This window comes from Hippoglossus stenolepis, chromosome 7 (genome assembly GCF_022539355.2).
Source record: "Hippoglossus stenolepis isolate QCI-W04-F060 chromosome 7, HSTE1.2, whole genome shotgun sequence".
NCBI lineage: Eukaryota > Metazoa > Chordata > Actinopteri > Pleuronectiformes > Pleuronectidae > Hippoglossus > Hippoglossus stenolepis.
The window spans coordinates 26,099,219-26,120,001 of NC_061489.1; the positions used below are offsets into that span (position 1 = coordinate 26,099,219).

At 43.7% G+C, this 20,783-nt stretch overlaps 2 protein-coding genes across 3 annotated transcripts in view; one reads left to right on the top strand and one right to left on the bottom strand.

Moving 5' to 3' along the window:
* The first annotated feature begins 2,574 nt into the window (after positions 1-2,574).
* Positions 2,575-11,915, top strand: g3bp1 (GTPase activating protein (SH3 domain) binding protein 1). Its single transcript, XM_035160801.1, has 12 exons — positions 2,575-2,732; positions 5,783-5,899; positions 6,039-6,120; positions 6,950-7,123; positions 7,231-7,321; positions 7,874-7,967; positions 8,569-8,815; positions 8,940-9,038; positions 9,725-9,842; positions 10,061-10,186; positions 10,301-10,410; positions 10,678-11,915. The coding sequence occupies exons 2-12, from the start codon at positions 5,805-5,807 to the stop codon at positions 10,924-10,926; spliced, it is 1,485 nt and encodes a 494-aa protein (XP_035016692.1). The 5' UTR covers positions 2,575-2,732; positions 5,783-5,804; the 3' UTR covers positions 10,927-11,915.
* A 3,250-nt stretch (positions 11,916-15,165) lies between these two features.
* glra1 (glycine receptor, alpha 1) overlaps positions 15,166-20,783 on the bottom strand; it is an 86,791-nt gene continuing 81,173 nt past the window's right edge. For both annotated transcript variants that reach the window (XM_035162322.2, XM_035162321.2), the window contains one exon: positions 15,166-20,684. In XM_035162322.2, coding sequence (XP_035018213.1) covers positions 20,400-20,684 — 285 coding nt within the window. In that variant the 3' untranslated portion in view covers positions 15,166-20,399. The remainder of the gene's footprint in view (positions 20,685-20,783) is intronic.

Consider the following 20,783-nt stretch of genomic DNA (forward strand, 5'->3'; position numbering starts at 1 on the left):
CATGCATCAATATCTGCGTTTCTTTCTCGTCTGCCTGAGATGAGGTGACCAGGGATCAGATCGCGACTCATACGAAGGCCGTTTGTTTACGAGGAGGATTTGAACATATGACAATGTAGTGACAGATTTCTGTGACGAGTCTCATCCTCAAGAGTCACTTATAGTTAAGTAGTAGTTACAACTTTCCCTTGTGAGTCTATTTCGAAACCTGACAATAAAAACATTTCTCTGCGTTTCAGCTAAATTCAACACTTAGAATTTGTCTTATAAATACACAATTGATTTTTTAAAAGCTTTCTTCTATAGGCAGCACATCTTCCTTTTGAGATGCTGTCAAATAAATGATGTCTCAGTTAGGTGACTGCTTTATTATACTAAAAAGATGGACGACATGACAGCTCCTTAAAAGTGAAGCCAAAACATCTGGATCGCCCCCTGGTGGCTGGCTGAGGTATAGGTCTTTAATCTCGAGACAAACCCCCCAAAAAATCCAAGCAAACGTCAAATAAATCTTTCTCAAAGATGGTTCCTGTCATTTTATGTTATTTGATGATATAAAAACAGGGGTGAGACGTCATGATTGACAGCTGAGACTGCACAGACTGTGATGTCACCAGCACAAGATGGTGTCGCCCGTGCCTGGGAGACTTTGGCTTCATTTCAAGTGGAGACGCGTCGTCCATCGTTGTGGACGTATTGTATAGTTTATACAGCAGACTTGAGAACGTGGTGTACTGAGGAGCTGAGTGAGAACAGCTGTGTGTACATGAAGTCGTCCAGGTCCTGGTGAGTTCTGAAGGGAACATAATGTACATGTACACTTATAAAATACAGCTGTGTGTGTACTACCACTACAAACCTACAACTTCATAAAAAGAGTCTAAATATGGGTGTGAAGTAGTAAAAATAAACTACGATCATGTTATTCAATGTGGAAACAGACTTTATACATGCACAGTGCAAAGTGAAGGCTGCTCAGAATATATAAACTTTAGCAAAGTGCACAAATGTGTTTGAATTGAGTCATAGAGACCGAAAATTCTGTCAAACAAACACAAAAAAATGTCCAATGAAGATGTTCCAAAAGAAAAAGTTTGAGAAAATCCTAAATGTTGCACATACTCAACAGTTAAAACAATAAAACTGACACGTATAATTGAATTGTTTGTGTTGAACGGTATCTGCAGCCTCGGGGTTTAAGTTCCTGCCTGTGACTGTTCCGTGAGTTCCGGGTGTGACCGAGCACCGAGCTGGTTCCCTGGGGAGGCAGGAGAGTCGGAGCACCCTGTTACCATCCACACCCGCTCATCCAGACTCCAGTGTGGAGAACGTGGAACAACAGCCGAGCCTCGTGCACAAAGCCCAGGGTCCCTCCTCTCAGCCACAGCAGGAGAAAAAACTCCTGTTTCCTGTTTCCTTCAGTCTGACTCTGCGAGACAGACGAGGGAGGGAGACTGTGTTTAAAGAAAGTTCCTTCAATAGAAGTTCTCGTACTGGGCACCGGCTCGTTTTCACTACACCACAAAGAAACGGGTCAAATATGAACTTTAGTTTTTCTGTTCTCAGACTCTGGGCATATTTCACAGATTTGGGTCATTTAAGAAGTTTTTAAAAATCTATTTATTATGAAAGACAAAAGTGTCAGATGTACTGATAATGAAAACCGTTGATATTTTGACAGACTTGTGTTATTTACTTGACTTGCAGAAGTAAATGAAGTAAACTAATCAAACACAACTTTATAACAACTCATCTAAATATAGACTATTTATTCAAACAAACTGCTCAGGTCATACAATCAGAGCATCTCTCCTCTCTCTCCATCTCACACGGTCAATCTGGGATTATCTTATTTATTTAACGTGAGTAAATCTGGGTCTCGGGCCTTTGACAGTTTCCTCACTTACGCACTTTGCTCAGTTTCCAGTTGAGCTTCCAACTGTTTCTCAACAACTGAGCGAACTTCATCCACTTTAATACATGAGATGCTTTTGAAAACTCAAGTCGGTGAGTGAACGTTGAGTTTGGATCAGTTTGTCTGCAGCAAAGATCAAAGGTCAAAGGTCAAAGGTCACAGGTCACACCAGTGACACCCGTTAAGATGAAAGCTGTTGATTACTGGAATTTGTTTTGGTTTGTGAAAGGTAAGGAAATCTAAAAAGAGGCGGCCATCTTTACATGAGAGGTTCATTTAAGTTTCTCTTCTTCCTGTTGTTGTATCGTTAATGGAATGTGTAAGTTTATTGTCTTTTAAATTGTTTTAAACTAAACCAAACTAAACTAAACTAAACTAAACTAAACTAACTAACTAACTCCTCCTTTAGTTTAGTTAAATCCCTTCAGACTCTAAACACGCTTGTGTCGCCCCCACGCGGGGAAGAGACTCCGGCGCACCGCCCGCTGCTCGGCAGAAATCCACCGGCAGAAGCCAGGCAGCGAAACAAGCACACTCCCACCATTACTGTGACGTGATTGGTTCTCCTCACAACTCCAGGTCGGGACACGGGTCATCGGGATTGGTTGTGTAATCGGGGCCCTCGCGCCATTGGCGGACGGTCCGCGGCGCTCGGGTCTGATTGGCTGCGAGCCCGGTAAGGGGCGGGCGGCCGCGGTGCGTCGCGGGGCTGAAACCGGTAACCGAGCAGCACGTTGTGGAGAAGCTTCGGAGCAGATCGGTGAAATCACGCGTTTCTGAATCCAACACTTTTTATTTTTTGATCATCGACTCATCGGTAAGTTCACGTCCCGCTTTCACCGCCGCCGCGTTGCAACGGAAAAGTTTCATTACGTTTCTCCCGTCGCTTCCGTTTGATTAAGTGGGTCGCTCTCCGTGGGGCCCGTCTATACCCCGGTGTGGCGATGCTAGCCACCTTTAGCAGCGTCGCAGTTTTTGCACGTTTCTGATATGATTTAATAAACACGTTCGGTGTAAATGTGATTTCATAACCAGTCGGTGAAGTCGCGTTCGTCCCTGAGAATTAATGTCGATGCAAACGCCGCCATTACCGCCTTATTTCACGTGGGGCTTCCAGGAAATAGCCACCGCTCGTGTGCAGCCGACTTGTGGCTCATTCAGTCGTGACTCCCTCTCTTCTCCTCTTCTCCTCCTTCTCGTCCTCCTTCTCCGCCCTGTTCGCCTCCATTTCTCCTTATCCCCCCCCCCATCAACACGTGTCCGTGTCTACTTTCTGGTTTTACCTGCATTCAAACTTAGCTACGGGGCTAATTAGCTCTCCGGGGTCGGGTAGGAGTGTGGCCGGCCGGGACACGTGCTGGGGCTGCTCCTCTAACCGGGTCTGCCCGGCTGCGAGGGCCTGTGCCCGGCCAGCTGTTGTGGGTTTCAGCGCCTCACTGAACCGGACACGGAGCCCTGAACCCGGGTTGTAGCTAGAATCTTAACCCAGAAATCACACCGACCTCCGGGGTCGCTGTGGCCGGGTGACGGGCGTGTGTAGGCCGGGGGACAGCGTGGATGGCCCCGTCACTGCGGGCACACCGTGTCCTTTGTCCGGGTGCCATGTGTGCACCTCCACGCCGGGCAGCATGGCCTTATAAGCCGCTATTCTCCAAATAAACCTGCACCCATTCAAAGACCTTGCTCCCCGGGTACTGGGAGCACTGGGGGGGACCCAGCACACGTTGGGCTGGTTGTGTGTCTGTGTGTGAACATGAATCTGCAGGTGTGGCAGCCAGTCCCTTGAACTGGTTGCTGCAGATTGACCACACCAGTGATTTGCATGTTTCAGCTGCTTTTTAAAACTAAAAACCTGAACTTGAGACCACTGCTGACTCTTCTAATCTAGACTGTGTTGTGGTCTTGTCCCAGAAGAACACAGACAGGTCTTTATCTCCTGAGAGACTCGACCCTGTGCTGCAGAAACTCTGTAGAAGACCAACATGGCCCCTGAGCTTCATTTTGAGACTGAACCACTTTCCCAGCTCTGCTGCAGGAAACACTCTCAAGAGGCCGAATCCATTCACCATGAAATCCACTGTTAAATCCGGTTACACATTTAGCTTCGGGTTCTAATAAAGAAACTTTGATTAACTAGCATCAAATCAAATTTTATTTGTATAACTCGTATTCACAAATCAGTTTTCCCCTTGGCGCTTAACAACCTGCACAAGTACAACTTCCTCTGCACTTAACCCTCAACCTGGGTGAGGAAGACGTACATATAACTTAGTAATAAGTAAACCAAGTTGTATAAAGAAAACTGGGAGAAGACTTCCAATATGGCCGCCGGGCTTCATTTTGAGACTGTGCCACTTTCCCAGCTCTGCTGTGGGCCGGGCTCACTAGAGGACACATGTAGTCCCCATCAAATCCACTGTTTACTCCTGTAACTGTAGAGTAACGTTTTATTGGTGTCGTTCATTCACAAATCAGTTTGCCTCAAATAGCTTAACCACCTGCACATGGTACAACTTCCTGCAACCCTCAGCCTGGGTGAGGAAACTCTACATGTAACCAAGAAATAAGTAAACCAAGTTCTACAAAGAGAACTGTATAACTCTGGATCGTAACAAACATATTAAATATCAGACATTACCCTTTTAACACGGACACGTTGTTTTTCCCACCTTCCAGACGCGCATCAGTTTGAATTCGTGTCAGCACAGAATGCAAGTGAACTCGCACAGACTTGAAACCTGTTAAAAACGCAGGATTCATTAAGTCTGACAGGCTGAAGCTGGTGTGCCGCATTTTAATAAAGGGGGGGGCGACTTGCACACGATGCCAACACAACCACAGGATCTCACCTGACGCAAACTGTAGGTGAGATGGTGAAGAATGTGGATCTGTCGGAGCAGCGTTGACCGTTCTTCCTGGTTTGTTATCTCGGCTCCCATTTGAAAACATGGAAACATTCTCCAGCAGCTGAATTAGACGTCTTGCATAATTCAGTAGGTGCGTGAGAACTTGATTTTACAAACTATACAAAAACCCACTGGTCAGTACTTTTCGTCATATATCCTCCTTGATAAGAAATATGGTAAAATATTAGAATATATCTTAACTGCTTGGCTGGAAAAGGAGAAGGGCGATAATGGAATGATCCTGATTTTATCTACTCTCAAATCCCGATGGGACAGGAAACGCTCGTCTAGGATTTGCAGCTTGGATTTCAAAATGATCCAGAATGTGTTTCTGTTGCATATTGAAATCGGAAGTTGTTTTTTGACGCATCAAACTACAAGTGGAACTGGATCCGACTTCTCTCCTGTGAGACGTCTAATGACGGACGATGATTCATTGTCACAGGATTTAAAATTCTCAGAAATGAACCTTTCCATTAAAATTATGCATTTGTGATATCCGGACGCACACTGTTGTCCAGCTCCATGGCTACCCCAGCTGTTGTCCCAGAAGCCCATAATCCAATAGTGTTTCCCCTAATGCAAGTTCCAAGTATTGTTCCTGTTGTATGAATTAGATGATGTTGGACACTTCCTTTTTGGGTCTTTTTGAGGATAAGGGCTGGAAATGATGACTATTGTCAGTTTTACGTGGTTTTGCTTTGTAATAGTGAATCTTTTGGTTTTCAAAATGTCAGAACAGAAAATGCTGACTCCTCTTAGCAAGAAACTAACGTAATCTCTACAGTTACTCTGGTTAAACCAGTAATGCAACCTCAGATGTTACTAATGCTGCTTCAACAGTAAAGTGACAGATCCTCCTGTTTGAGAAGCTGAAAGCTACAAATTTTAATGTTAAATGATATAAAAGATTTGGTTGATTTAGTTTTCTAATCCTTGTCCATCCTCTTGTTGTTTTCAGACATTTCCAGTTGACCAAAGAAATGGTGATGGAGAAGCCAAGTGCCCAGCTGGTCGGGCGAGAGTTTGTCCGACAGTACTACACACTCCTGAACCAGGCCCCTGACTACCTGCACAGGTAACCCCCCCCCCCCGGCTGTTAGACTGTGACTCTGCTGCTGGGATTTAAATGTCGCATTCCATAAATGTGCAAATGTGAGCACACGTCTGTTCCCGTGTGTCCGTTAAACAAATGAACCCTTTGTCTCTCCGCTCAGGTTTTATGGAAAGAACTCCTCCTACGTGCACGGCGGCCTGGACGGCAACGGCAAACCAGCCGAGGCTGTTTATGGACAATCTGTAAGTGGGCTTCATCCAGCAGATAACAGCTTTTTAAAAATGTTGTTTCCATAGAGAAGCGCCGCACTTCCCTCCCACGTACGAACACAGAGCAGAGGGGACAAAACCACTGGGCTGAAATCAGTAGTTTCCTGAAGCTGTTTGGTCCATAAAGGACGTTTCAGATCGTCTCACTTTTATTCTCTTTGCCATAAGAAACCTAAAGATGCTCCTAATGAAGTTCTTGGACAATTGAGAACATTTGTCTTTATGTGACGTGTGCCTTTGTTTCTACATTCTGCATTTTGTGCTACTTCTAAATATGTTTCAAAGTAGTTTTCTTTAAACCTCGTTCAGTCTCTGCAGCTCAGGTGCAACACCCGACTGTAAATGTCTCGTTCGTCTTGAATTAAATTATATGATTCATCCGCAGAAGGAAACGCCTCCATGCAAACATTTCTGAACAAACAGATGTGGGCAGCAGGCGTGTGATACATCATATGTTAGTGATGTATAATGAACGATAAGTTCGTGATAATACCTCAAACCATGTCAGTAACACAAAGAAAAGCAACGAGTCACAGATCTCTCTGTTTGCTTCCTGTAAAATGGCGACACAGGGAGACGCACAATACAAGATTAACTTAATGGGCAAAATACCCTTTTATAACATAATTACATAAATGTAAGACATTCTTAATCTGACCTAGTATTCAGTTTTAAAAAGCATGTGAGTGGGGGGGGATCCCAGCTCGCTCCATAGTCGTCAGTAAACGATTCCAGGAAGTGTGTGTTAAGCATGAAAACTTTATTTTAATGTTACTCAACCTCCTCCCCTCTTCTGTTTCAGGAGATCCACAAGAGGGTCATGGCTCTGAGCTTCCGGGATTGTCACACAAAGATCCGGCACGTGGACGCGCACGCCACCCTGAACGAAGGCGTGGTGGTGCAGGTGATGGGCGAGCTGTCCAACAACATGCAGCCCATGAGGAAGTTCATGCAGACCTTTGTGCTGGCGCCTGAGGTTCGTTGGGTTCTTCCGCGAAACCAAACACTTCCTGGATCAGATTTGATGCTCGTGTGTTTTTTCTGACACTGTAAAATCTAAAATACGTTTTTTTTTTCCTCCAGGGCACCGTTCCAAACAAATTCTACGTCCACAACGACGTGTTCCGTTACCAAGACGAGGTGTTCGGCGACTCTGACTCTGAGCCTCCAGAAGGTGAGATAACATTCCTCCCTGATGTGAATGAAACTGTTCATCCATCACTCGGTTTAATTCATTTCTTCTGGCTTCCTTTTCATCTCCCCTGTAGATACGATCCGTCTGATCTCTGTATTATTTGTCCAAAGATAAATGATGTTACAGACACGAGTTTCTCATTCATTCTCTGTTGAGCTCGTATCAGCGCTTTGATCATTTCTCTTTGATCCGCCGTGTGGAAGCTGCTGAGGGATTCACAGACCGTGATAATGTTTGATTTGTGAATATTCGATTGTAGTCGCACAGAGAAAAAGATTAAACACAAGAAATTGAAGTCCCAAGATTAAACCACATGAGACAAATATTCCACTATTGCTCCATATTTAGAAAAATAGAAATGACTGCGATTCTATTCAGTTTATATCTTTATAAGCTGTTTTCAGACGTGAAGCCTGGAGATTTTTCCTGGAATGTTCTGGAGGGGCCTGAGCCAGCCCCCTAGTAAAATATCTGGAACATGTCCGTGAGTTAATTGAGATGTTTCATGGGTCTTAAATGTTTGTGTTTCAGAGTCTGAGGATGAGGTGGAGGAGATCGAGGAGAGGGTCCCATCCCCCGACGTCGCTGCCGAGGAGTCGACTCCCTTCTACGACCAGACCGCCTGGTACGAACCACAGGCCTCTCTCTCTCCCAAAGCTTTTTGACTTTTCTTTACAGTGTCTACTTTGCTTAAAAAAAGAGACTTGTACATCACCAACGGCCACATTTTCTATTCACGGTCACACGTCTCCTCCCGGGTGCCCTTAAGTGAAGCATCTTTATTTTCCCCTCAAGTGAGACAAACTTAGTACTTGAGTGTGTGAGAAACACTGCAGCTAGAAGACTTTCTGGGTTTGTTCCAAGGTCGTTTGTTGTATTAAGTGATTTTAAACACCTGATATTGGTTCATCTGAAGGAACATTGTGCAAATCACTTTTAGTTCATCAGATGAGGCGTTAAGTGTTCGCCGAGGGAACGGTTTTACTTTAACGTAAAAGGAAATGTGCTACTTTTGAACTTGTTTGACAGTTTTATCGCTCAGCACTTAAAGCTGCACGAAATATGAATGAATTCAGACACAATGTTTTTATCTGACCATAATTTATGCAACCGATCTTGTGACACGTTTTATTACTCTGGCTTATTTTAGCCGCACAACACAAGCCAGCGTTGTAACCGTACATCGGCCTCCTTCGCTGTTTAACTCTTGTGCTTGTCCCTTGTAGTTCGGAGCCGGCGGTTCCTGGCGACGACGAGGAAGTGGCGGCAGCGAGTCCCGAGCCCGAGCCGGAGGTGGAGAAGGAGGCCGAGGCTGCAGTCGTGGAGCTGAAGTCGGAGACGTCGCTGGAGACACAGACAGACGCACTCAAGATTGAAGACCAGACAGACAGTAGCCCCGCCGCCGCCCCACCGACTACAGAACCCGTCACCATGCCCGCCGAACCCGCCCCTGCTGCCCCAGAAGAAAACAGGGTAGGTCTCAATCCCAATGACACCTCAGATGAACCGGTTTAAAAGGGGGAAACCTCTAAATTCATCCTAAAGCTTCTATCAGCCCTAATTCTCTCGTGTGTCCTTACTTCTGTCTCTTCTGCAGCCGTTCTCTTGGGCGTCCGTCACCAGTAAGAACCTCCCTCCCAGTGGGGCCGTCCCAGTCATCTCCCCACATGTTATCAAAGCCACCCCCGCAGCACCGGTACGTTCAACGTCCTCTTTCAAAACCTGCTTTCATGATATAGAGGAGACGGTGATGCTCGACATGAGTCAGTTCCAGTTTGTCATTGTGCATATTACTGGTGTTATTAAAAATGTAAGTTAGTAAACTAAGGCAAGGGTATAGAAGTGTTATATATTAAGCACCATATTGGTGTAAATGGTTATTTCTCAATCTTTCTCAATCATATTGGAAACACTTTTCCTGTGGGGGAAGTTTTCTCTGACGTATTGATCCATGCAGAGGAAAGTCCTCATTAGGTTTTCTGTGGTTCATGTTCGGACACATGCTGCTTACTGATCCCACCGTCTTTTATTTTATTTATAGCCATAAACCCCCCTTGGATTATGTTATTGGGTCAGACGCAGTGCTCCACTCTAAAAATACTAGTTCGTGCTCCGACAGATCAACAATCAGAATTACATGAAGAAAATGTGACCGTTCGAAGCAGCCGCGTCAGTGGACGTCTCACTTTGTCACATTCATGTCCTTTGTTGCACTGAGTAAAGGTGAAAGCAGATCACGTGACTTGTCTTTGGAAACTTCATTTACTTAAGATGAAACCCGATGTTCTTTCCTCATTGGTCCAAAGTCGCCTGATAAATCTCAGCAGGGCAGAAATGCTTTTCCTTCTTTCTGTCCTGACGAAAGTGATTTGACTGTTTCAGCCCCGAGCAGAAGTGAAGTCAGAGACTCAGACAGCAACACAGAGACCACAGAGAGACCAGAGGCCGAGGGAACAGAGGCCTGGAGGTCCTCCGCCGGTGCACAGAGGACCCAGACCAGGTATACACACACACACACACATGCACGTGAAACCTGCACAGACAAAGAAATCCACAGCTCCAGACCAGACTGGTTCAATCCCACCTTCTCGTTTCTCAACCCTTTTTACAGAATAAGTGTTTTCCTGTACTTTTTATAAAGTGTCCACCAGCAGAAAATACATTAACCATGAAGTTATCCTGTGTTCTCGTATTGACTCATTCATTTCTTTGTTTCAGTGCGAGAAGGTGAGCAGGGCGAGACGGAGGGTCGCAGGGTGGTCAGGTACCCGGACGCCCACCAGCTGTTTGTGGGAAACGTCCCTCACGACGTGGACAAGAGCGAACTCAAGGAGTTCTTTGAACGTGAGTCGGATTTGAAAACTCTTGTTGTAACCTTCATTATGGTTCATTTATTAATTATTTTAGTTAAATAACCCAAATGAAAAACTAAAAAGCGTGTGTCCGTCTCTTCCACAGAATACGGGACAGTCCTGGAGCTGAGGATCAACAGCGGAGGAAAGTTGCCGAACTTTGGCTTCGTGGTGTTTGACGACTCTGAACCTGTTCAGAAGATCCTCAGCAACAGGGTAAGAAGATTTCTCTGGATGATGAGTTTAGTTGATCTGATGCAGAAACAGATATTTGCTCAGAGACCATTTTGTGTTTGAGTCCCCACCTCTCAGATTAGTGTTCACTACGCCCCTCTGGTGGTCTTTCATGGCACTTGCATGTTGGGTTTGCTCAGTTTACACTTTGAGGGGCTGATTTTGTTTTCACTTTTAACAGATGGATCCATTTTAGATTTACTAGAATAATAAGACAAGTTTAATAAATTCTCATTCTCGTCTCCCCAGCCCATCAAGTTCAGAGGCGACGTCCGCCTGAACGTGGAGGAGAAGAAGACCCGTTCAGCCAGGGAGGGCGACCGGAGGGACGTGAGGCCCCGCGGGCCTGGAGGTCCCGGTGGCCCCCGAGAGAGGATAGGAGGTGGAGGAGGCCCCCGAGGCCCCCCCACCCGAGGAGGCATGGCACAGAAACCCAGCTTCGGCTCCGGACGCGGCTCTGGGCCCAGCGATGGCCGCTACCCCGCCCAGCGTCAGTGAGACGCCCGGGCTCCAAACCTGAGTTAGATTTCTGTTTGGATTCATTAACTTGAGTGGTCACTGATTACTATTATTTTATTTTTTACTGCAGCAGGAATGAATTGGACAAAACCCAAATTAATCAAAAACCCTTCGTTGCTTTGGAGCTAGGAGCAGAAGTTGTAGGATTTGTTCATTTTAAGTCAGTTTGGGTCGATTCCCATTCGTCGCCCTCATTCGACTTGTCTCCCGCTCGTTCTTCCTCCGAAACGCGACAGTAAACGACGGTTTCGAAGGGATTTCTGTTGGTAACTGACACAGGTTTGGTCGAGAGCTTTCACTGTCGTGTCAAGCCGCCTCCTGCTGACTTCAGCTGCCGGCCACAACAGGGCTGCCTCCTCCTCCTCCTCCTCCTCCTCTTCCTCCTCCTCCTCCTCAGACTCTTCTTTCTCACCTGCTGCTTTTCGTTGCCCTCCGAGGAATCCAGAACGTCACTCATCCGCTCGCCCAGTCTCTCCCTCCTCTCCATCACCACATGTATTATCTGGACTTGTCATGTTTTTTGTTTTTTCATGCTGAACTTGAATTTATTACGAAACAAATCAAAAACATGCAAAACACATGAAAAAAAGGGTAAATACTACTTGAATTGGGGATTAAAAAACCCAGATGTTTGGTTTTTTTCGCGTTCTCTCTCCCTGTTTCTTAAAGGAACGTGTACTTTACTGCTTGGGCAATCCTGTGTATTGCTGCCACCGTTGTATCTAGCGATGGATCTGTCTTATCTTTTTATTCTATCAGGTCAAGAGCTGAACTGTCGTGGTTTTATTTGAGTAATGTTGGCTTGTAATACGTGGATTCATGGATGCGTCTGAATGGAGCATGTATCAAATCATGTATCAAATCCTGTTAAGCTTCTTCTACCGATGCACTTCATTTGTCATCATGTTTAAAAATGAGCTCACCTGCCGATGAGAGAACTAAATTAAAAGTGATTTACTGTTTTAAAACCGTTGCTCTGTTTTGATTCCGAAGCCTTTTCTGTGTTTGAGCCTGTTTCTACTCTTAAGTGTTTTATTATGACGAGGCCGAAAGCTGGATTAGACTATAGACTAAATAAAGATGGACGACACGATGGATCCTAATAGTGAAGCTGAAGCATTTTAATCTCCAGCTTGTACAGGATCATTAAACCTGCTTCCTCCAGGTTAAATAAACTTACAGATGGTTTCTTTAAATTTACATTAGTCTTCATATGGTGCTTTAACAGTCTTATTGGCTACTCAAAGGGTTTTACACACATTCATACAGTATCTATACACTGACAAAATAATTTACAGTCTGTTTCTGAAACGTAACTGGTTAGTTCAACAGATTAGATGTTTTCAAGGTAGATCTGGACAAGCACTACAATATGACCCTGGTTTACACCCACTTCAATGGATCTCATTTCTGCACCAACCTCTCTGACACTGACCTCTGACCTCTCAGTGGAGGAGGGACTGAGAAACCAGATGATTAAATATCGAGCTTTAATGTGACGTCGATTTGACAGAATAAAGTTGTCATGTTTCTCTCAGGAGCAAATCCACGTCTCTCAAAGCTGCTAAATCAAACTTCAAGAGCAGAAAACTATGAAATCTCCACAGTCGGTCTTCAAGGAGCCTTCATAGAAAGAGAATAACTTAATTTTACACTTTGGAGGGAAATTTGCCTTAAGGCGGCAAAATGAAAAGCAGGAAGCAGATACTAGACAGACATTTGGAAATATAGGCAAAGACAAATTCACATTTTACATTGCATACATGAATGAAATATAGCAGAAGTATTATTTGCTGTCAATTTGTACGTTTTTATTCCGTCTGTGAGACAAACTGTTGAATGACAAATTTTGAACTCTTGTCAAATTAAATCTTTTATAATCGACACATTATTTGATGATTCTGGTCTGAGATCTGTCCTCGTGTCCCCGTCTCTACTCTGAGCTGCGTGATGAATGTAAAATGGCCGACAGAGCTCTCATTTCTAACTGAGCTGAATACACAATCTGAGCTCAGGTCCCAGCTGGAGCCACTGGAATCCACGTTTCTTCAACCTGCCTGAAGGTCGAGTCTAAGAGCGTCTTTAACGGACGACTGTGTGTTTGTTTAGGTGAAACAAGGCGAGTGACTCAGGTGAAGCCAAGTGTGTGTGTTTGTGTGTGTGTGTGTGTATGTGACAAAATTCATCTTTTTGCTCAACTTGTTTTCTCTCAGGACTTCGGTTTCCTCCCCACCACTGATTTCACATGAACTCCTGATGAACTGTGTGAGTCTGCAGTGTGTGTGTGGGGGGTTGCAGGTGTTTATGGGTTAAACACAGTTCACGGGAGTGTGTGTGCGCGTGTGTGCGTGTTTCCTCACTGAACCTGATAATACAATTATTCGAACACATTTCTTAAATCTCTACTGAACGACGCAGGAGATTTTCCGGCTGCTGTGAAATAAAAAATAAAACCAAACGGTTCATTTAAAAAAATATATATATTATGAGACTTTATTCAGGGTTTAAAAAAAAGCTCTTGGCAGCCGTGAGCAGGCAGGAAGGTCGGGGCAGCGTTTTGCTCAAGGACGTGTGGTACTTATTGGTGTCTCAGTTGCAGGATTTGAACTTGTGACCTTCTGCTGTCCGCCTGTGTTAACACATGTTCGTCTTATTGCTACATACGGTGTGTGAGGGTGTGTGTTTGCTATCAGTATTCAGTGAGTGCAGCCCCCCTGCTGTGGGTGGACACATTAATATTCAGGAGCAACATGGCTTCCAGCATGTTCTGGTCCAGCTGGCAGTGAGACCCCGAGCACACGGCCAACACACACACACACATGCAAGTGTGTCTTCCTGCCTTTGTGAGGACGCTCATATACTATTCATGTTGAAACTCACTTAAACCATGAAAACACATGTTTAATCCCGACCTCCAACACTGTGTGTGCAAACATTAAATCCTCCAACAAGACAACTCACATCATTTCCCTTCAGTTGTGAGAATAACGTGTTGACTTATATTAATTTCTTAAGAGCGTCTGTCCGTCCGTCTCATTCATGTGAATATCAATATCACGTGATATCTCAAGATGCCTCGACGGAATTTCATCACATTTTGTACAAAAACAGGTGACATTTTGGTGGTCAAAGCTCAAAAGGTCAAGGTCACATGTCTTTGCCTTGTTCTGAACTCAATATATCAGGAAGGCCCAAAGGGAATTTCATCGTCGGCCCTCATCACCAGAAGCTCTGGAACCTCCTCGTCTTTCCAAGTGGACGTCTTCGTCTTCTACGTGTACGGCTCCTCTTCTTCATCCTGAGATGTTTGTGTTAGAAACCTCATCAACACGTCCACTCGCTCTCTGGGAAGCTTCCACACATTGTCCTGCTGTTTCCTCACATGGACTCACTCTGACATTTTTACAGACATTTTACCAGGAGGCTGCAGGAGAAGATCCAGAGACACAGACTCAGACATTTGCATTTTCACATCAGTCCCTAACTTTCAATATTTAGTCTGGACTTCAGTCTGAAAGCAGCTGAACCTTCAATGTGGTGAACACACGTCACAAACACTCTCCTGCAGCCTGACGAGGACTTTTCATCAGCTCTTAACACATTCTCCAGAGAACAGCTGGTTTGTGTGGAACCAACAGCAAAATTAATAAAACCTGGCAACACAACACAAACACAACAGGAGCACGAGGATCAGATCTGAGTCTCGTTCAGAAACCAGCAGAGAAACTTCCTCTCGGGTTTTAAAGAGCTGCACACAGGTGATTCCTGTCAGGTCAATTATCCACAGCTGGATTCTGAGCTGATTTTAAATTGATCTGCAGCACAAAGAGATTTAGAGTTTTCACAAGCAAGTTTTACTATTAAAGCAAATTTCAATGATACGTAAACACTTCTTATGTTCAACATCAGCTGGAAAAGACTGTTTTCATTACAAACAGTCAAATAATAAATTAGAAATAGAGAAAAGAACATCAAATATAAAAAAAACTGATAACTAGTGTGAATATTGATAAAGGAATTAGAGCAATGATGAAACTCTACTGGAGAAGAAGCCATTTGTTTACGCAGCCACATTAAATCAACACTATTCATTTAAGTGTGAGTTTGTTGTTAGAGTGTGAATATGCAGAATGTTTCCCCCCCCCCTTTTATCCTGATGAACAACGAACAGCTGTCAGGACGGAAGCGTGAGGAAATGAAAACACCCTACAGCGAGGATTTATTTGCAATTTTTAATACTTTCTCTTTAATGATTACACAGATCCTTGAGTAGAGGAACAGAAACCGAAAGATCCAACTCCAACAACCTTGACAATGTTCAAAAACAGGTAAAGAGATTTTTGTTCAGAAAACCTTTAATCGTTAATAGAATTAGTAGTATGACATATTTCAATAAATATTTAGATATATACAGATACAGCAGAAACGGTACATTCTTTTTTTCTCTTCAAATTGCTTCACTTTTTTTGTACAAGCCAAAATATCTGCCATTGTATTTATATTCATGCAAAATATTGTTTTTCAGATTAATGAAAAATAAAAAGAATTTGCTGAACTTTTAAATGTTTTTTTTTTTTCATCCTGCTTCGAATGTGCACTCTCGGATTATAAGCATCATAATGAGCATCGTAATCTCTGCAAATCAAACGGGTGCACTTTGTGCCAATACACAATAGAAGCAAGTAAAGCAAAAATTAAGGCCATTCCAACTTGTGCAAAGAAAATAAATAAATAGAATAATCCCTAATAATAGTAATAATAATGTTTCCTTTAGTTCACAGCAGTTCACGAGTCGCTGTATCTTCTCCCTCGGGGCATCGGATTGTACGATACATACAATAAGATACGAGAGAACCAAACACAAACCCCATAAACCAATAGAATCATTAATCATCAACAAATCAAACCATGCTACTTTAAAATCCAGTTCAGAACCTAAGGATTTATAAACGTCCAAAAACCCGTCGCTCGTTGCTCAGTCCGTTAGCATCACGTCGCAGCGCAACGCGATCAACGCAGCATGGACCCCTCCCTCCCCCGACCCCGTACAGTATAACACTGATTAATACGATGATGTGAGGCCAATGACGGAGCTCGAACATGACTATGACACGCACAACACGCACACCTGAGGAAAGCGTATGAATATGTGAAAAATACTTCATGTAAAACGGTGGCGGTGGCGGGGGGGGCGAATGCATGATATGCTCGTAGGTCCTCGTCTTTTAGTTGCATATTCAACCCACATATGGCACAAAGAGAAACGTGTGAACCGGCTGCTGATGGCAAAGAGGCTGATGGACAGAATCGTGAGTGTTTATGGCACAGAGGGAAATAAAGTATTAAAGTCTGATTAGAACGAGTCTGCTGACGTTTCCACGGTTTCAGGCCGTGATCAGAGAGGAGGCACATGCTACCAAGTGTTTTTATCGTTAATGTAAATATGTTGTCCCGACTAAACTCTAGAGGGCGCTAGTTTAAATTCGCAGTTTGAAAGTCAACGAAAGCTGCCGTTTATATCTTCTTTTTCTTTTCTATGTTGTTTTATTTAAAGATATTTTTTTAATCTCCTGCCTAAAAGATCTTTTACTTGTGCACACAAGATAAGAATAAAAAGGAAGGAATGACCGAATCCTCATGTTTACTTTCAATTACATGCTATATAAATAAAACTGGCATAAAATATGAGCTAGATAATATGTTAGCGTGCGTTTGAACTAAGTAACGTTACTGAGCAACATTACGCACAAATTTCCCACTCAGCTAAATAGCATGTGTCGATGACTGGTTTACTTTTACATTGCTTCTTCACTTTAATGCCACGTTCCATTACACCTCGGAGTTCGGCTCTCGAAATGACGTCACACCTGAAATACCCAAGTTGTTAACGTTCCAGTTGCACAGGGACTATGTTTACGTTAGCCAGCTAGCCATTGTTAGCAAAAACAGGTCATAATAACGCATTTAGCAGTATCTTACGCATACTGACATTGTAGTAATACGTCCAGAGATCGTAACTGGACAGTATTAATGACAGAAGTGCTAATAAAGAGTAAAAACTACGGTTTTCATTACTGTTGATATACGGAGCGGCCATCTTAGATGTCGAAGTTGGGGGTGGTGATGTTCATCCGACCCCCGAGGTTTAATGGAGAACGTGTTAGCCATCTTTTCGACGAAATACCATTTCTGATATTTCACCAAATTAATCAACTTTACGAAAAAGCTCAAATTAGCATTATTTCCGAGGTCTTTGGAACAACTGTTTTTGTTGGAGCTTTCTAGTTGCTGCTAAAGCTAACGCTAACTGTCCAAGATGGCGGCTGTACGAGAGTCCTTGGTGCGTCCTTGGTGATCATGGCCTTGAGAAGGTTTATCGCTGTTGTCTTCCTGAATGAAATGCATAGTTTCTGGGGCGAATAGCGTTTTTATGGCACTTCCACTTTAAAGTTGAAACACGTTGGAATGTGAACAGAAGAATGCGCGTGACGTAGCCCTTCGGATCGGTCGGACACACTCAGATGAACAAATACATGAAAATAAAATGGATTCAAACAAAAACGTCTCCACAAGATTAATAAATAAATAAATAAATAAATAAATAAGTCTCTGTTCAAAATAAATAAACAAACAAATGTGTTTTACAAGTATAAATTGTGTAGGTATAGTGGGAAATGCTCCATATGAAAATATTTTGTCTACATTATAATAATAACTGTATATCTGATGATAATCTAAGCCAGTCAGTTATTGAACTCAAAGACTAAGTGAATATAATATTACGTTCTTTAAAAATCCCCCGACAGCAGCAAACAGCACTGACGACTTCGTCAAACACGAAAAACAAACAAAAGAAATCTTTGGTTTTGCTTCAAAACCAAGTTGGACTGGGGCTTAAACATTTTCACAAGTAGAAATTATCAATGAAACAATATTTTTCATTGCAACCAACAGCTGATTTAGACTCAAGGATCAAATAAAATACCAACTGTACCATTATTGCAAAGTTAAATACGTCCGGGAGAGACTCCCCACAATGAAACATTATACAGCTGAAGTTTTACAGCTGTTTGAAAGTGTGAAACATTTTGGAAAATACCCTTATTCACTTTCTGTCGGAGTTAGCCTAGCTTAGCATAGACACTAGAAACAGGGGGAACAGCTAGCATGGTCCCCCCCAAATTTTCAAATATTTGTTGACCAATACCTCAACAAGAAACCTATTTCCTCCGTATATCTGGATTGTGTAATTGGTACACAAACCAAAATGTAAAACCAGTCATGCTAAGCTAGGCTAATCATAGTTCGCATTAACGCACTCGATGTTATCTTTCTTCTCACCTGACTCTGATACAGAAAGCAAAACGTCGTATTTCCCAAGAATGTTGTGTCTGCAGTAAAAGGTGGAAAATACGATACGTCTGAAACACTCACACTGAACATAATCAATAAACCAATTAACGGCAGGAATTCAAAAGACAAAAAAAAACAACAATGAGAACACACAATGTTGCTTTGCTACAAATTTGCAAATTTCACTTTTTGCAACTGTCACGTTTAAAACCTTCCTGTAAAAGTATAAAAGCACTTTGTATATATTTTTTTTTGGGGAGTAAATTCAACAAAAGACGTAAAATCCTGAAACAACCGTTCATATACACAAAAATATGTTTTCCTTCCGAGTTCTGCCGGGTTCAGAGGTTTGGCTCAATCTGCGTCCTGATCATTTCTAACATGTTTTTCAAACGGGCAAAACAAAACCAAAATAAAAACCTGTTTTTAGTCATTTGTCTTCTCTGTTTGTTCCATACTTGTCAATAAGCATTAGAGACGCAGTCTAGCAGTACGATGAGCCACAGGTAGGTGGTGCTGTTGAGATGGTTGCGCTAAACGGACGAAAAAAAAAACCTACATTGCATAGAGAAGCCTGCTGCAAAGTAAGATAATAATATTCGCACAAATCATCGAAACCAACCGACCTGCTGCATGATCAAATCCCGTCCAACGTGGCTGTGACAGAACTAAACTCGTTGTTACACTTGGAATGGACGATAACGCAGCTTTTCACAAGTCACGACGTCTGCAGCTACAGTTGGTGCATGTGAATGAGGTGGAAACACAGTTAATTAAGGTATAACAGGTGTAATAATCTGTACAGTTTAACTACATATATCCTCTCGGCTGGGCATGGGAGGGGGCGGGGTTTCATGTTAAGGCGGGGCCAAAGCAAGGAAGCACTAATAGGATGTAAACATGTCTAATGTTTCAGTCCCGAAGAACACGACAAGGAAAGGAAACGAGGATCTGCGTTGTTCTCCGTCCAGGATCGATATGTTCCGTCTCTCCAGGTGATGAAAAACAAAAAACTATTACGTCTCTCGGAATTAAAAAAGACAAGACGAAGCACATGTGAGGTGACGTCAACCGATGCAGCGGCCGACGTCACGGCGGCGCCGCTTCCTCCTGCGGGAAACGTCTGGAGCTGCACAGCCACACGCGACATGTTTAATTGGCACAAGAATTAAGAAACAAGCCAAAATGACAACAAATGCATCAAGAAATAAATCACGGACGAGGAAGAGGAACGCCACAGATAAACAAGATATTCTGTCTCAGAATATTCACCACTGCTCGTCCAGTGTTTTTCTTTTTCTTTTTTTTTTTTTTAAATCTCATGTTATTTTCTGTCCAGTCGTGTGATTGACGGCGGCAGCAGCGAACCCCGAGTGTCTCTGCAGGTCGAGGTTCTGTGGCGCTGGCGGCGGCTGGGGGAGAAAAAGCATTGACGAGTGCTTGCAATACACATTTGAAGCAAATCTAGATATAGAATGTGTCATCCTTGCATCGCTTTAATTAATGGAAGCACCGATCCGCCTTCGCTCCTTTTTTTGGGGGGGGTGTGAAAAATCCCTCATTTTCCAGATGCCCACGTTCCTAAGGTTCATTCTTTTATTCCATTTATGATAAATATATGAGTATATTACACTGCTGTCTGCCTCTCACACATCCCCCACCCCGTCCCCACATCCCGTTTTCATATAGAATTATAATATCTGTCTTCACACGTAAACTTAAATCAAATATACGACCCTTTACAAGACTCTGTCATCGTCTCCTTTTGTTCCAGTCCGTCCACTCGCCCACAGTTCGCCGGGTGTGCCCGCAAAAGTCTGTTTTTCATTTTTCATCTTTTCATTAATATATTGCCACATTCATATATCATGCATTTTACTGCATTGCTATTGCACTGGTCCGGATTATTCAGGAGGTGTAAAGAGACGGGAGCAGGGGTGGGACTCGGGGCAGGAGAAGGAGGATAACGGGGAAAAGAAAAGCTTCTCAAATGATGTGTCGTCGGGGTCAGGAGGGGCTGAAGGGGCCGATCGTATCCTCGGGGGGGCGATCGTATCCCTGCTTGTGGAGGATTTCCTCAAGCAGCAGTCGAGAGGTGACTACTGCTTGTGGACGTCCTCGCTGCGGATGATCTTGTAAATGATCCAGTAGAAAATGTTAAAAATGAGGAAGACGAGCGGGAAGGCCACACGGGACACCGTGTCGATGCGCTTGGCCCGGCCGATGAACAGCTTCTTCATCTCCTCGATGGTCTTCTCGGGCGGGACCGAGGCCGGGGCGTTGTTGTTGTTGCCCTTGATGGCCATGCCGTCCTTGGCCTGCAGGCAGGCGGGGCCCATGCCGTAACCGGGGAAGCTGAAGCGCCCCTCGCCCGTCTCATCCTCCTGCAACACAGGCCAAGACTCAGGCTGTTAGGAACCACAGAAAGACGTTACTGTTGGAGGAGTGTGTGTGTGTGTGTGTGTGTGTGTGTGTGTGTGTGT

What these genes read in the sequence shown, in the direction of transcription:
- g3bp1 (XM_035160801.1), top strand. Translation starts at nt 5,805, where the DNA reads ATGGTGATGGAGAAGCCAAGTGCCCAGCTGGTCGGGCGAGAGTTTGTC. An exon ending in GCCCCTGACTACCTGCACAG is followed by an intron (nt 5,900 to 6,038) that starts GTAACCCCCCCC and finishes CTCTCCGCTCAG; the next exon opens with GTTTTATGGAAAGAACTCCT. An exon ending in AGGCTGTTTATGGACAATCT is followed by an intron (nt 6,121 to 6,949) that starts GTAAGTGGGCTT and finishes CTTCTGTTTCAG; the next exon opens with GAGATCCACAAGAGGGTCAT.